The sequence below is a fragment of the Harmonia axyridis genome, chromosome 7 (assembly GCF_914767665.1).
Source record: "Harmonia axyridis chromosome 7, icHarAxyr1.1, whole genome shotgun sequence".
Classification (NCBI taxonomy): Eukaryota; Metazoa; Arthropoda; class Insecta; order Coleoptera; family Coccinellidae; genus Harmonia; species Harmonia axyridis.
In genome coordinates this window covers 5515140-5528662 of record NC_059507.1, presented here as the reverse complement: position 1 = coordinate 5528662, position 13523 = coordinate 5515140, and the positions used below count along the sequence as shown (strand labels likewise).

Sequence of the window (13523 nt, the reverse complement as noted above, 5' to 3'; positions counted from 1 at the left end):
CTTTTGGATCATTCCCATGGCTTTCAAACGCTTGGAAATGGTTGTTCGGTCAACTCCCAATGCTTCAGCAAGTTCTTCTTGCGTTTGACACGAATCTTCATCAAGCAAAGTCGCCAATTCTTGATCTTCAAAGATTTGCGGCCGCCCTAAACGCTCCTTGTCTTCCACGTCGAAATCGCCACTTTTGAAGCGTCGAAACCATCCGCGAACACTTGAATCATCGACACAACCTTCTCCATAAGCTTCCTGAAGCAACCGATGCGCCTCGGCAGCAGATTTCTTCAAATTGAACCAATAAAGTGAAACTTCCCGCAAATGACGTCGACTCGGCTCAAATTTCGACATTTTCACGATTTCAAAAATTTATGATGCGAAAAAATTTCAACTAATGTGTTAGTGTGGAATTGTTGACAGATGAATAAGCTTTGATTATGACATATGTAACCATTAAATACTCGCACAGTATTGGTGGCGCCATCTCTTACAAAAAACGGGAAAGACTTATTCACACACCTGATAGATACTTTGAGTCTAGCTCACTCTACATACAGGGTGTTTCTGAATTGGAGGTACAAGGGAAAATCAGAGATTCCTTGGATAATTTCAATTTTGAAAACGCTTTGTTCACGAGATGCATGTTGTTTGTTGCAGTCCTAATTTTTGTGATGATTAGGTATACCAGTTTATCGATTCTTTATTAATCTTCGCTACAGATTGGGTAAAAATGTACCATAGAGTAATGAACATAGATAGAGGAAGTATATGCAATTTTTTTATGTCTCCAACATGGTTAGATTACGTTGTCGGATTGTGATATATTTTCAAATCCACAATTTTACTATATCGTTATAAATGTATATTATTTTGAATGAAATATATTTATTTGAGTGATTCCCGATTAAATATGCATATTTGAATATTTGGAATCCGATATTTTTCCTAATTGTCGAATTCATAATAAGCAGAATATTTATTATTTTCTGTATCTACCTGCTGAAATCCAAGGTTTGGCAACTTTTGCTTTCCTAGTGTCATCGGTTGTTTCACGTCGGCGTCATTTGTCGCGCTTGAAGTGTGTTTTCTGAATTTCTGATATATTGAGGTAGTTATTTCAATATATTTTGAGTTGATATGAAACGTTGATTCACTATGGGACATAAGAAGTGCGTTCTTTGTGAAGAAACCTGCGAATTTAGTGAAATATCGTATCACTGATATGTTTTCATTTCGGCTCGCTTCATGTCAAATTTGATAGTTCATGTTGAGGACAAAATTTGCTTACTGAAAATGACATATGCTCCCTCTATCTATGTTTATTACTCTGAGATGAGTACCAAAACTTATAATTGATTTATTCCTCACTACTTGCTTCTTCTTCCCAATTTACTAACCGGATTTTTTGTAATAAGTTGGTTTTTACTGAAGATCACTAGAGAATCATTTGAAATATGTTCTCGAAATCTGTAGCAGATACGACAAAACAACAATAAACCAAAAAGTGAAGTACTGGACCAAAGTTTTTTTTTACATTTTTCTCAAAGAGGAAAGAAGCGGGCACTGTTCCAGAAAAAAAAATCACCCTGAAGTTTTGCATTTAAAATTAGCATATCGTATATTGAGAACTTTCAATTGGAATATTCATGCCAAATTTGAGTTAAATATCTTGTGAGGGGAAGGTAATATGAAAAAAATCAAACTTTAACACCCTGTATCTTGAAAACAAATCGTTTGCAAGTCCATGTCTATAAGCCTTTTGTTTCAAAATGGACCGAAGAATCTGTCGTTTTCGTTTGTGCATCCAATTTAGGAACACCCTGTAAAATAAAGAAGTAGAAATCATGTGTCATCTGATGAATTCAATTAAATATAATCGTGAACACGTGACCAAACTAATGATGTTCTATGAGATCCAAAAAAAAAGAACATACTATTGTAGCTTCTATAGTAGCACATTTAGAAAGGACAAATTTAATAATGAAACATTGTGCATTATGTTACGTTATCAAGTCAATTGAATTGTATTTGGAACTCAAACTCATTGATTTCTATTTTTCGCAATAACTGCTATGTACATCAACTATACAAAGTGGGCCCTATCTCCAGCATACAGCCTCTGTGAATTCTCTAGAACCCTCACAAACATACAATAACATTACTCACATCGTTACATCGCATTCTAGGTATTTCTATGCATCACGAGATTCAACGTGAATCCTTTTTCACTTGAAATTAGTCTCTATTTTTCCCTATCAACATTTGGTTCATGGTATAAAGAGTATGTTGTTTGTGAATACAATGCTTAGATCAATAATTTGCTCTCCACTCGTTTTTTGAACACTGTCTCGCTCTTTTCAATTCAATAAAATATACAGGTCCGTATTGAAAAAAATGAGGTTGAGGGTGGCCCAGAGAGCACGAAACGTTGGATACGAAATCTGATTACGTCAAATTTAGAACAATTTATTGTCGAATGAAAAATTCCTGTAACATTTTTTGATAATATTTGAAATAAAGTGGGAAAAAAAGAAAAATCAAAATGACAGAATTTACTTTTTTTATGATATCTCAATAACCGGCCCTGATAATCTCGATTTGTTTGAACTGCTTGATAATGCTTCTATGCATGCAACTTTTTCTCCATTTGACCGACCTTCTAACTCTTATGGTTTAAAAGTTACCAATACAATCCCATTGAAAAAGTGGCCACCCTGTATACGCTCAGTAAGTCTTTTGCAACACGATAGAAAATCAATCGAATTTCCTCATCTTTATGTTTTCCTAAAATTCAAAATTCCATAAATAAACTCAGCTATGATAGAACATTCAACATGAATATTATTTCACAGCCCAGGATGAAACGTGAAATTCCTTTGTGAATGAACTATGCCAGATTATGAACATAAATAAGACTTAATGAATAAATTATAACATTTATATCTCTGATCTCAATTGGATTTGGTGAATGTTCCAATGTTATTTTATCATTTACGCAGACCTCGTATACCGATAACACATATATTTGATTGTAGTTAATATTGTTGGTACGTGGATGATGGATATTAAATTTTTGGGTATTTCAATTATTTCCATTTATAAAAAAAAAGAATGTTTCATTTTGACTCCAATTCTCACCACAACTTTTCATATTTCGTATGGATGCTTATTTCGTGTCCATTGCGTAATTGCAGTCATGTCATATATAGGGTTTCCCATTTACTTAGAAATGAATTATCAATTTAGAGATATAGAGGAGAGTTATAAAATGGGACACCAAATATATGACTTGATTACAACAATGCAATAGATGCTTTCAATAAGCATCGAATTTGGAACACCCTAGACTTTGTTGCAACAGGCCCTAGCATTGCTGAACGCATATTCTTGTACAACAACCTCATTGTTCACTATTTGACAAAATGCAGAGTTGCAAAGTGATTTGTCTCAATGATCACAATCCGCCCAAACAACGGTCAATATCTCAAATGTCAACGCAAGCCACACCTTCTCTCATAACAAAAAAATACCGTCCTAAACAGACAGTTCGACACGCTGCAACAGCGACTTCCAATGGATCGCTAAAGAAGCTCCGAAGGAAGACCTCGAGCTGCCCAACATGGAAGTGCAGACTTCCCCACCAAGTACCTTCACCAAGCCTCCAATCAACCGGAACACCACTCGAGAGAAGTCTCATAGGAAAGATAAGGCACCAGGAAGCCTGGATCGCAGAAGACACCACGGTACCAACCGTCAAGAGAGAGACCAGAAGTCCAGGTCTACCCACCTAAAGAGCCCCTGCAGGTCTGAAGAGTTCCAGCCTTGTCAGAGCTACTGCTGCGTACCCGCTGAAGGCTTTGGTTTTGACCCCTTCCACAGGAGGCATGAGAGAAGTGATCCCCAGAAGTATGGCAGCAACCCCATGTTGCTGGAGCAGAGGGGCAGCCACCCGGACATCTACGGTGACATGAACAGATGCAGGCATGATGTGATGGGATGCTGCTCGTATCATATGGCACCTCCACCTTGTTATTTTTACGGGGATAGGGGGTATAGGTGGACCCCACCTCCCTATACGAAGGTAGGATCTTTAGCCCACACAAAAAAATACCTTGCTACCTAAAAAAAATTGAAATAGAGGGTATGAGATTTGAAATACTTTCAATATTAACGTTCGAATAAGTCATCAATGAATCGTCTCATTTTTAACACACAGTAGAGTTCTCAGTGAGTATCAAAAACTTCGTTCTTCTAGTATTCAATTTCATAATCTCATTCAAATACATAGGCTTACAACTTTGCTTCCGCCGTTTTTTTCTGAAATTCGAGGGTTTATTGTAAAAACCTGGTTAAACATTTATGATTGAAAGTATTGTCCATCGCTGGCCACTACTTTCTCCCATCTTTCGGGCAGCGTACGAATCCCGCGTTGAAAAAACTGGTCATCTTTTGAAGCGATCCACGAATCGATCCAATTTTTTGCTTCTTCATAAGACCGGAAGTGCTGGTTATCCAGGCTGTATGCCATTGATCGAAACAAGTGATAGTCCTAGGGAGCAACGTCTGGAGAATACGGGGTGGGGTAGGAGTTCCCATTTCAACGTTTCCAAGTATTGTCATGCTGTAAAATCGCTTTATCATATCTCTCGTTATATTGCGGCCATTTGTCTTTCAATGTTCGGCTCAAACGCATGAATTGCGGTCGATAACGATCGCCTGTCATTGTTTCAGTCGGTTTTAACAACTCATTATACACTACGTCGAGCTGATCCCACCAAACACTGATCATGACCTTGGAACCGTGAATATTCAGTTTGGCCGTCGACGTGGAAGCATGGCCGGGATATCCCCATGATTTCCTGCGCTTGGGATTATCGTAATGAACCCATTTCTCGTCTCCATTCACAATGCGATGCCGAAATCTTTTTCGTCTCTGCCTTGCAAGCAGCTGTTCACAAGCAAACAAACGCTGTTCAACATCACTCGGCTTCAACTCGTACGGTACCCAGTTTCCTTCTTCTGAATCATTCCCATGACTTTAAGACGTTTTGAAATGGCTTGTTGCGTCACTCCCAATGATCCTGTCAATTCTTGTTTCGTTTGACACGAGTGTTGATCAAGAAATGCCTCCCATTCTGCATCTTCGAAAACTTTCTCTCTTCCACGGCCATTCTGGTTTTCGATGTCAAAATCCCCGTTTTTTTTCAATAATAGCAGCCTCACCATAGGTATTAGAGAGCATTCGATGAGACTAAGTCACATATTTATTCATATTGGAGCAGAAAATTAAAACCTCCCGCAAATGGCGAGAATTTGGCTCGTAAGCTGACATGTTTAATCGAGAATAACTTCATGATGCAGACACAAATCGACTAATATTTCGATGGCGTTATGTTTAAAAATGACTAAGCCTATTGTATGACATCTGCTACCTATTTATTTCGACTACCACTTACCGCTACAGCCGTATATTGCAGAATGGCGGAAGCAAAGTTGTATACCTGATAAATTACTTCATTTCGAAGTTATCAGGTTTTTCCAAAGACCAATTTATGAACAATCAAAATATCTCAAAAATGGTAAGTGTTAAGCATATGAAACTTGGAACAAACTTAGATTCATTCATTCCATGCAATCTGAAAATCCAATAGAAAACAAAGTGTTCCATAAGAAAAAACATATGTTTGGTCGTTTACACTTTTTTGGTATACCCTGTGTATTTCCAAACAATTTGAGAATGTGGTTCTATTTGAGCCGAATGTCGAAAAAAAAATAAATTGAAAATTTTAGCGCTTAATCGTAATAGAGCGTCGCTTCAATGATGAAGCTCTCTGTATAAAACATATTTCCAAAGGTAGAAACTGAAGATTGATTAAAAGAGTGAAATATACCCTTGGCAGGATGTCTTCCACGCTTGCCATATAGCTTCGACAAGCAAGATTCAATATAATCACAACAAGAACTGGTATCTTATATTATGAATCCCCCGAGTGTCTTCATACCCAGACTATAAACTGACAGCTAAGATGATTGATCTTTTGTGTTATTAAGTTATATAGAAAACGGAACACGCTATCTCTTGGCAGCAGGATCGAACAAAGGATCTTATTTTCATTTAAGGGAAGGATATTCCCTTCGTTGCGGTTAACAAGGAATATAGAAAGCTGCTGCTCCTTATTTTATTGTTTAGGTATTGGGTAACAATGATCATATATTTTTTTTTTCGTTCAGCCTGGTGAACAGGATGAGAAAGTACGAAAGCTTCAGTTCGAAAAGGACAACTTGCACTTGCAAGTTCAAGTTCTCACCGACCAAATCGAAGCTCAGTCCTACAAGATCTCCGATTTGGAAAAAACGTTACAGGATAAGAAGCATTGTCTTGTGGAAGCTGAGGAGAAGCTTCAGCGGGTAAGTTATGATAGCTGGATATATTCTATAATAAAGGGTTTTCCAATAAGATATTTCATTTTAAAATGAAAAAATAGTGAATTTTACGAAATATCAATGTATATTCATTCAAAAGAATTGGGACACCAAAATAAAAAAAGAGTAAATTAGTTACAATAGCAACCCCCAAAATCTTAAATAGGGAAGAGGTTTAGGTGAAACTTTGTTTTAAAGGTCATTCGATTGCCTTGACCTTTTTTGCTAGAACCTGCCAAAAATTAAAAAAACAGTAGAATAGTTGCAATGCAGCCAGACTTTCATTATGATGCATTTCAGAAATGTTGTCCATTATTTTGTAGACAAACATATAACCTATTTCCAAATTCGACCCAAATTCGGCCGACTTTGAATGTCACCAGAGGAAAAAATCTGAAGGTACCAAGTCTGGGGAGCCATTCAATCGGCCCTCTTCTACCAATCGATTTCTCTTGGAACTGTCTCATTGCAAGTCTTGCTATAGTAACTATTCTACTCCTTTTTTCTTATTTTTCGGAACTGAAAGAGGTCAAGTGTACGGCACTTTTGAAAAGGCCATCAAATTACCTTTGAAACAAGCTGTCACTCAGCCACCCTCCGCAAGTAAGATTTCAAGGGTAGCTGTCATCACGCTTACAGGGTTGATACAAATTGATTGAAACCATTCAGTAATAAACGTAGAGAGAGGGAGTATACGCAATTTTTAAATGTCCCCAACATGGTTAGATTACGTTGTCGGATTGTGATATATTTTCAAATCCACAATTATACTATATCGTTATGAATGTAAATTATATTTAATGAAATATAATTATTTATGCATATTTGAAATTCGATATTTTTCCTAATTGTCGAATTTATAATAAGCAGAATATTTATTATTTTCTGTATCTACCTGCTGAAAACCAAGGTTTGGCAACTTTTGCTCTCCTAGTGTCATCGGTTGTTTCACGTCGTTTGGCGCGCTTGAAGTTTGTTTTCTGAATTTCTGATATATTTAGGTATTTATTTCAATATATTCTGAGTTGATATGAAATGTTGATTCACTATGGGACATAAGAAGTGCGTTCTTTGTGGAGAAACTCGCGAATTGAGTGAAATATCGTATCACTGATATGTTTTCATTTCCGCGCGCTTCATGTCAAATTTGATAGTTCATGTTGGGGACAGAATTGGCTTACTGAAAATGACATATGCTCCCTCTATCTATATTTATTACTCTGAGACTGGAACCAACCTAGATATTAGGTAATATCTTCTCAAAGTGATAAACTGTTTATTCTTCCGAAGAATTCTGAATAATTATAACAATTTAAGATTCTGTGATCTTTTTCCCCTAATTTAAGGATGTAATTCTTTTTCCCCAGGAAATGCTATCAAGATCTTCCCTCGAAACGCAAAAATTAGAGTTAATGAGCATAATAAGCGACCTCAAATTACAACAGGCAGCAGCAGAACGAGAGAATATGGAATTACGTAATAACTTGCATATGAACAACAACGGCGACCTCAAGAAACCTACTCTGCTACCCCGCAATTCCCCTCAACCCCATTCAGCTTTAACCCCAATACAACATACCAACAGCGGTCAGGTAAGAATAAAAAAATTACTAAAAAATTAACAGGGCGTTCTACAAGCTCTAATGCAAACTTACTCTATGACATATGCACTCATTCAGAACAATTTTGTTCCTATGATTCCGATTCGTTTTCGTTTAGAAGTTGCAAGAATTCTAAAAAGAAAAATTTCTTGTTGAAAACAGAAATATAATTGAAAATTTTTCGAGTCGTTTCTTATTTAGTTTGCTACATCTTGAAATGAGATGTGATTTCATGATAAACATAGACCCCCATTTATAAAAATCTAACGGATTGAGATCAGGTGAACGAGATGGCCCCTTGACGTATTCATTATTCGGGAAATTTTCATTCAACCAAGCAGCTACTGGTGTCCCGCTCGTTGAAGTAACCAACGACAAAATTCTAGTTTTCACATCAACTGGTATTTCGTTAGTCAAGCTGCTTTTAATTCAAACATGAAAATAAGTCATTTCAAATTCTTGAAACTTCAAACGAAAACGAATTGGACCTATGATCATAGTTTCAAACTGGAATTTGAATGATTCCCTACATGTTGACTTAGAGTTAAGTTTTTTCGTATATTTGTATTCAATATTGATTAAGTATGTTAAGACTTTCCCAAAAATGAAGGTGATGTTAACGATTCCGTGTTTTAAAGGGTAACACCTTAAGAGTGTCACCATCGCCTAGTTCAATAACTAGTTTGAACTCCACGAGGAGATCCGAAACAAATTACTGTCTGCAAGACCTTCAACCTCCTAAGGTAGGCAAAGTTGTACAGTGAAAGGTCATCATGCTTATATATCTTTCCTTTATATTCATGAAATTCTCTTAACAGTTCATATCACTACTAAGAATTCTTCATTCTTCAATTCTGAACCTAACAGCATTCTTCTAATCGTTTTCAAAAGTCTATCCTATACCGCTTGTAGATCAGAAAACAAAACTGAGTTGCATCATCCTAGGATTTAGGTACACTGGTACTGGTAAGTCTGCATCTTGATTGCAACGTATCCAAAGGTTTACATTTGCCCTCGATAACTTCACGAATTCCATCTTTAAGGTCTTGAATCGATTGTGAGGCATTGGGCATAGACCTAACCTTTCACGTGGTGCCAAAGAAAAAAGTCTAAATTTCTTAAATCACAAAATCTCGATGGCCAATTTTGATCACCTCTTTAAGAAATAACACGGCCAGGAAACATTTTTTTCAAAATTGCTATTGTTTCATTGCTTGCGTAATGGTAAGTAGCATCTTGTTGAACAGAAACATCTTCCACATCGATATCTTCTTATTCCGGCAAATTCTCAAGATCAACGAGTAATAGACAAACCTGGGTTTTCGTCAGAACTACGGGCTACCGCACCAATATTCTCAGTTGTCCTTGAGCGACGCACACGGTTTCTATTCTTCACATCACTAATATGAGTGCTTCAGGTAAATGTTAACAATTTCAATGTGTTTTTAAAACGTGTATCGTACACAATCTCTCTCGATATCTACTGACAAACTCTCTCTCGAAACAATTTCATCCTTAACAGCATTCTATTTCATCCAACTTTCGCCTGATTCTCTCAATTCTATCCTTAGTTACATTAACGAGATATAATCTTCCATCTAACCGAATAGGCCTAACGAACTCATATTCTTCCAGACTCCACCTTCCAGCTATAAGAGACAGATAGACATCCACTATGCCAGCCTGCCTAGGCAACAGTTCTTGAGCAACGGTGGCAACATATCGTCGGTGGATTTCAACGCGAATCCAGCCTCGAATGGCAGCAAGAAGGCCGTTGCCTTTGGTAGGGGATTTACCAATCTCATTGGGGTCAGGTCAAAGGGATTCTCTGTGCCCAATTTAGGTGATAGCTCTTGTCTACGTTAATTAAGGCTTTGTAACCATAATTATAACTGAACTAACCTTTCAGGAGATGATTTTCGACAGTCTAATATTGTCGTTCTGAATGGCAGCACGCCCTCTGTTGGTGCAACTGCACAAAAAAGAAAATAGGTACATCTATAAGAGGCATCCTAGGCATCGAAAGAATTTTATAAAATTTCAGTATGTTACATCTATGATTTATATGATATATTCATACATTTCATCAAGGTTACAATGGCAACTCTGTGTATTAGTTTTTTGACATTTCTTATGTCATTTGTCATTTGGCAAGTAGGTTATCCAATTCATTAATGGCATTTCACTCTCTGAAGCAACAATTACTATATGAGAAAAAAATTGATGTCCTATTTGCAGACAGTACCACCTAATATAATTGTTGTTGTAGTCCCATACATTGCAATTATCTATCTATCTTAAAGAACAAAGGTGTAACATACCAAAGTATGACCAGATTTTATTTATGCTAATTCAAAAAAAAATATTTCAAACTATATTTTGTATATCAACCAGTGTAAGGGTGGTAGCAATCTCATAGCATACAATTATTTAAAGTATACCTAAATCTCAGGTGTAACATACTAAAATTTTAGCTATTTCAATGATGCCTAGAATACCTCTTATAAGGTCTATTCCTTTAAGGACTTTTTTTATGTTAGCTGAAACTATTCGATCACACTTTTGGAAAAACTCATAGTAAAATCGATAAAATTTTGTCGTTGTCAGAGTTCAAGAAAAAAAATAACAATAACAATACTTTGTAGCCTTTAACATGACTAGAGCTATTAGCCTGCCAATTAACCACATATAACATTTGAGACTTAATTGCTATTTAATTAAATTAAAACCGAAATTTCGAATGTTTAGTGTAGAAAATTCAAATTACTTTCATTGTAAATTAGGGAATTCTAAATAATTCATTTTTTTTTACGCCTCAAAACCACTCATTATTGATTTTAATATTTTATACTCATAAACTTCTAAATATCAAATTCAATATTGTTACAAAAACGAAAACCTCTCCCTAAAAAATTACCAAATGTATTTAAACGGTGTTCTTTGAAATAGCACAAACGGAAAAAGGTACAACAGAGGAAAATAACGGAGACGCATCACAGTTACAAATCGGCAAGAACAAGGGAATCAAGAAAATTTTTGGAAAAATCAAACGATCCGGATCTGGAAATCTAGAAGACCTACCTGGCGTTGGTGAATTTCAGAGGGGAGGTGTACGCGCCACAGCGGCTGCTAGACTCGGATGGAGCGAACCACAACTAACTCAAAAGTAAGCTCACAATATTGATGTACTCTTCAATCTGATAGCTATAGTACTTTATCTATACGAGATCACCATTTTTCTACCTGCAATCAGTTTACGTCCTTGTTATGATACAAATTTGATGTTAACAGACCTGACAAGCCCTTCAGCGAATGGGACACTGAAAACATATGCGACTGGCTACAAGACCTAGGCCTTGACCAATATATTCCCGAGGCAAGAAAATGGGTTAAAAACGGCCAGCAGCTCCAGGAGTGCGCCATAGCGGAAATAGAAAAAGAACTCATCATCAAGAACCCCCTGCATAAGAAGAAACTTCAACTAGCCCTCATCGACGCTGAAGAAAATGGATCTAGCGATCCTTACCTAAGTAAAGCTGGAGAATTAGACACAGCTTGGGTTTTAAGGTGGTTGGACGACGTTGGCTTACCTCAGCACAAAGAAAGCTTTCTGATCAACAGGGTAGATGGCAGGGTTCTCCACAGATTAACCGTAGACGATTTGGGTGTTTTACACGTAACATCACTCCTTCATGTAGCTAGTATAAAGAGAGGTATTCAGGTTCTCAGGGAGAATGATTACAGTGCGGCTTGTTTGAAGAGGAGATCAGTACCAGACGAAGGACCTCCCACTCCTAACCTGGTCTCTCTTTGGACCACGCACAGGTGGGTCTCATGCTCTAGTACCAAAAACAACACGAAGGTTGACTTTTAACTTCTACTCCAAATGTAATTTTCTGTTTCAGGGTTATGGAATGGCTTCGAGCAGTGGATTTGGCCGAGTATGCCCCCAATTTGAGAGGAGCCGGTGTCCATGGTGGCTTGATGGTCCACGAAACCAAATTCACAGCTGAGTTGCTGGCTTCTCTTCTGTCTATTCCACCTGGGAAGACTTTGTTACGGAGGCATCTGAATACGCACTTCAAGGAACTTCTAGGAAGGGACATCATCCAGGAAAAGAGAGATGCACAGTCGACGATGGGGTATATCCCTTTGACGCCAACTGCTAAACTGAAGGTATGTATCTTGATGGCTCATCGTCTTTTGAAAAATTGAAGCTGAATGATTTTTATCGTTTTAGACGACAAAGAAATCGCAGTTTTCGTTGAAGAGGAAAAAGAGCAAAGGAGAAGCAGATTATGGTGATTTAGTATGTCCACTAAATCCGGAAAAATCAGGTGAAATGAATGGCTCTGCTCTTAACAGCTCTATGGGTGTAAGTTACTAACTTTTTAACAATGAAGGCTGTATTACAGTTTTATTTCTTAAATAAAGATGGCAGCGGCAAACAACTTTTTTCAAAAGCATAAAGAACTTCTCCCATTGAAATCAATCAAGAAATATATTTTTTATTAAACCTTGTCTAATACTTTAGTGACCGATTTGACGGGTGTTTTTTTTCGAGGTATATAACTTTATGTTGGCATTACTGTTCAAGATGGCGACCGATTTAACAGCTGTCAAGTGATTTATTCTCAGTTTGTTTTGGCAATTCATCATGAATAGACTCACGCCTGAACAACGCTTGCAAATAGTGCAATTTTATTTCGAAAATAATGGTTCTGTGCGGAATACGTATCTCGCACTACGTCCATTAGCGATGAAGCGCACTTCTGGTTGAATGGCTACGTCAACAAACAAAACTGCCGCATTTGGAGTGAAGCTAATCCTCAAGTGTAAGTCGAAACGCCGTTAACATCCAGAAAAACTGACTGTTTGGTGCGCTTTATGGGCTGGTGGAATCATTGGTCCGTACTTCTTCAAAAACTATGATGGCCAGAACGTTATGGTCAATGGTGATCGGTATAGAGCCATGATTACTAACTTTTTCATTCCTGAATTGAACAACCATGATGTCCAGGAGCTGTGGTTCCAACAAGACAGCGCAACATGTCACACAGCTCGTGCCACAATCGATTTATTGAAAGACACGTTTGGTGACCGCCTAATTTCACGTTTTGGACCTGTGAATTGGCCTCCAAGATCTTGTGATTTAACACCGCTAGACTACTTTCTGTGGGGCTAAGCCACAAACCCTTGACCATTCGGAAGACAACATTCGCCTTGTTATTGTCGATATACGGCCACAAATGTTGGAAAAAGTAATCGAAAATTGGACGTCCAGATTGGACTACATCCGAGCCAGCCGTGGCGGTCATATGCCAGAAATCATATTTAAAATGTAATGCCACAAGATTATCTTGCGGATAAATAAAATTCATGTCAATCGAATAATCCATCGTTGTTTTATTGCAATTTAAAGTTCTATAGCTCTAAAAAAAAACACCCTTTATAAAAAAAATATTGGTAGTGGAAAAATTCAATAAACTTTTTTATTTCAAGTCA

General features: G+C 37.2%; 1 protein-coding gene across 6 annotated transcripts in view; it reads left to right on the top strand.

Moving 5' to 3' along the window:
* Positions 1 to 13523, top strand: part of LOC123684019 (liprin-beta-2) — a 50137-nt gene that overhangs the window by 33921 nt on the left and 2693 nt on the right. For 2 of the 6 annotated variants that reach the window (XM_045623108.1, XM_045623111.1), the window contains exons 5-13: positions 3537 to 4075; positions 6226 to 6402; positions 7785 to 8009; positions 8657 to 8761; positions 9654 to 9861; positions 10968 to 11184; positions 11310 to 11843; positions 11924 to 12194; positions 12259 to 12355. In XM_045623108.1, coding sequence (XP_045479064.1) covers positions 3537 to 4075; positions 6226 to 6402; positions 7785 to 8009; positions 8657 to 8761; positions 9654 to 9861; positions 10968 to 11184; positions 11310 to 11843; positions 11924 to 12194; positions 12259 to 12355 — 2373 coding nt within the window. Of the gene's footprint in view, positions 1 to 3536; positions 4076 to 6225; positions 6403 to 7784; positions 8010 to 8656; positions 8762 to 9653; positions 9862 to 10967; positions 11185 to 11309; positions 11844 to 11923; positions 12195 to 12258; positions 12394 to 13523 lie in introns of all 6 variants that reach the window. The other 4 variants (XM_045623104.1, XM_045623105.1, XM_045623106.1 and 1 more) reach the window with 3 other exon arrangements.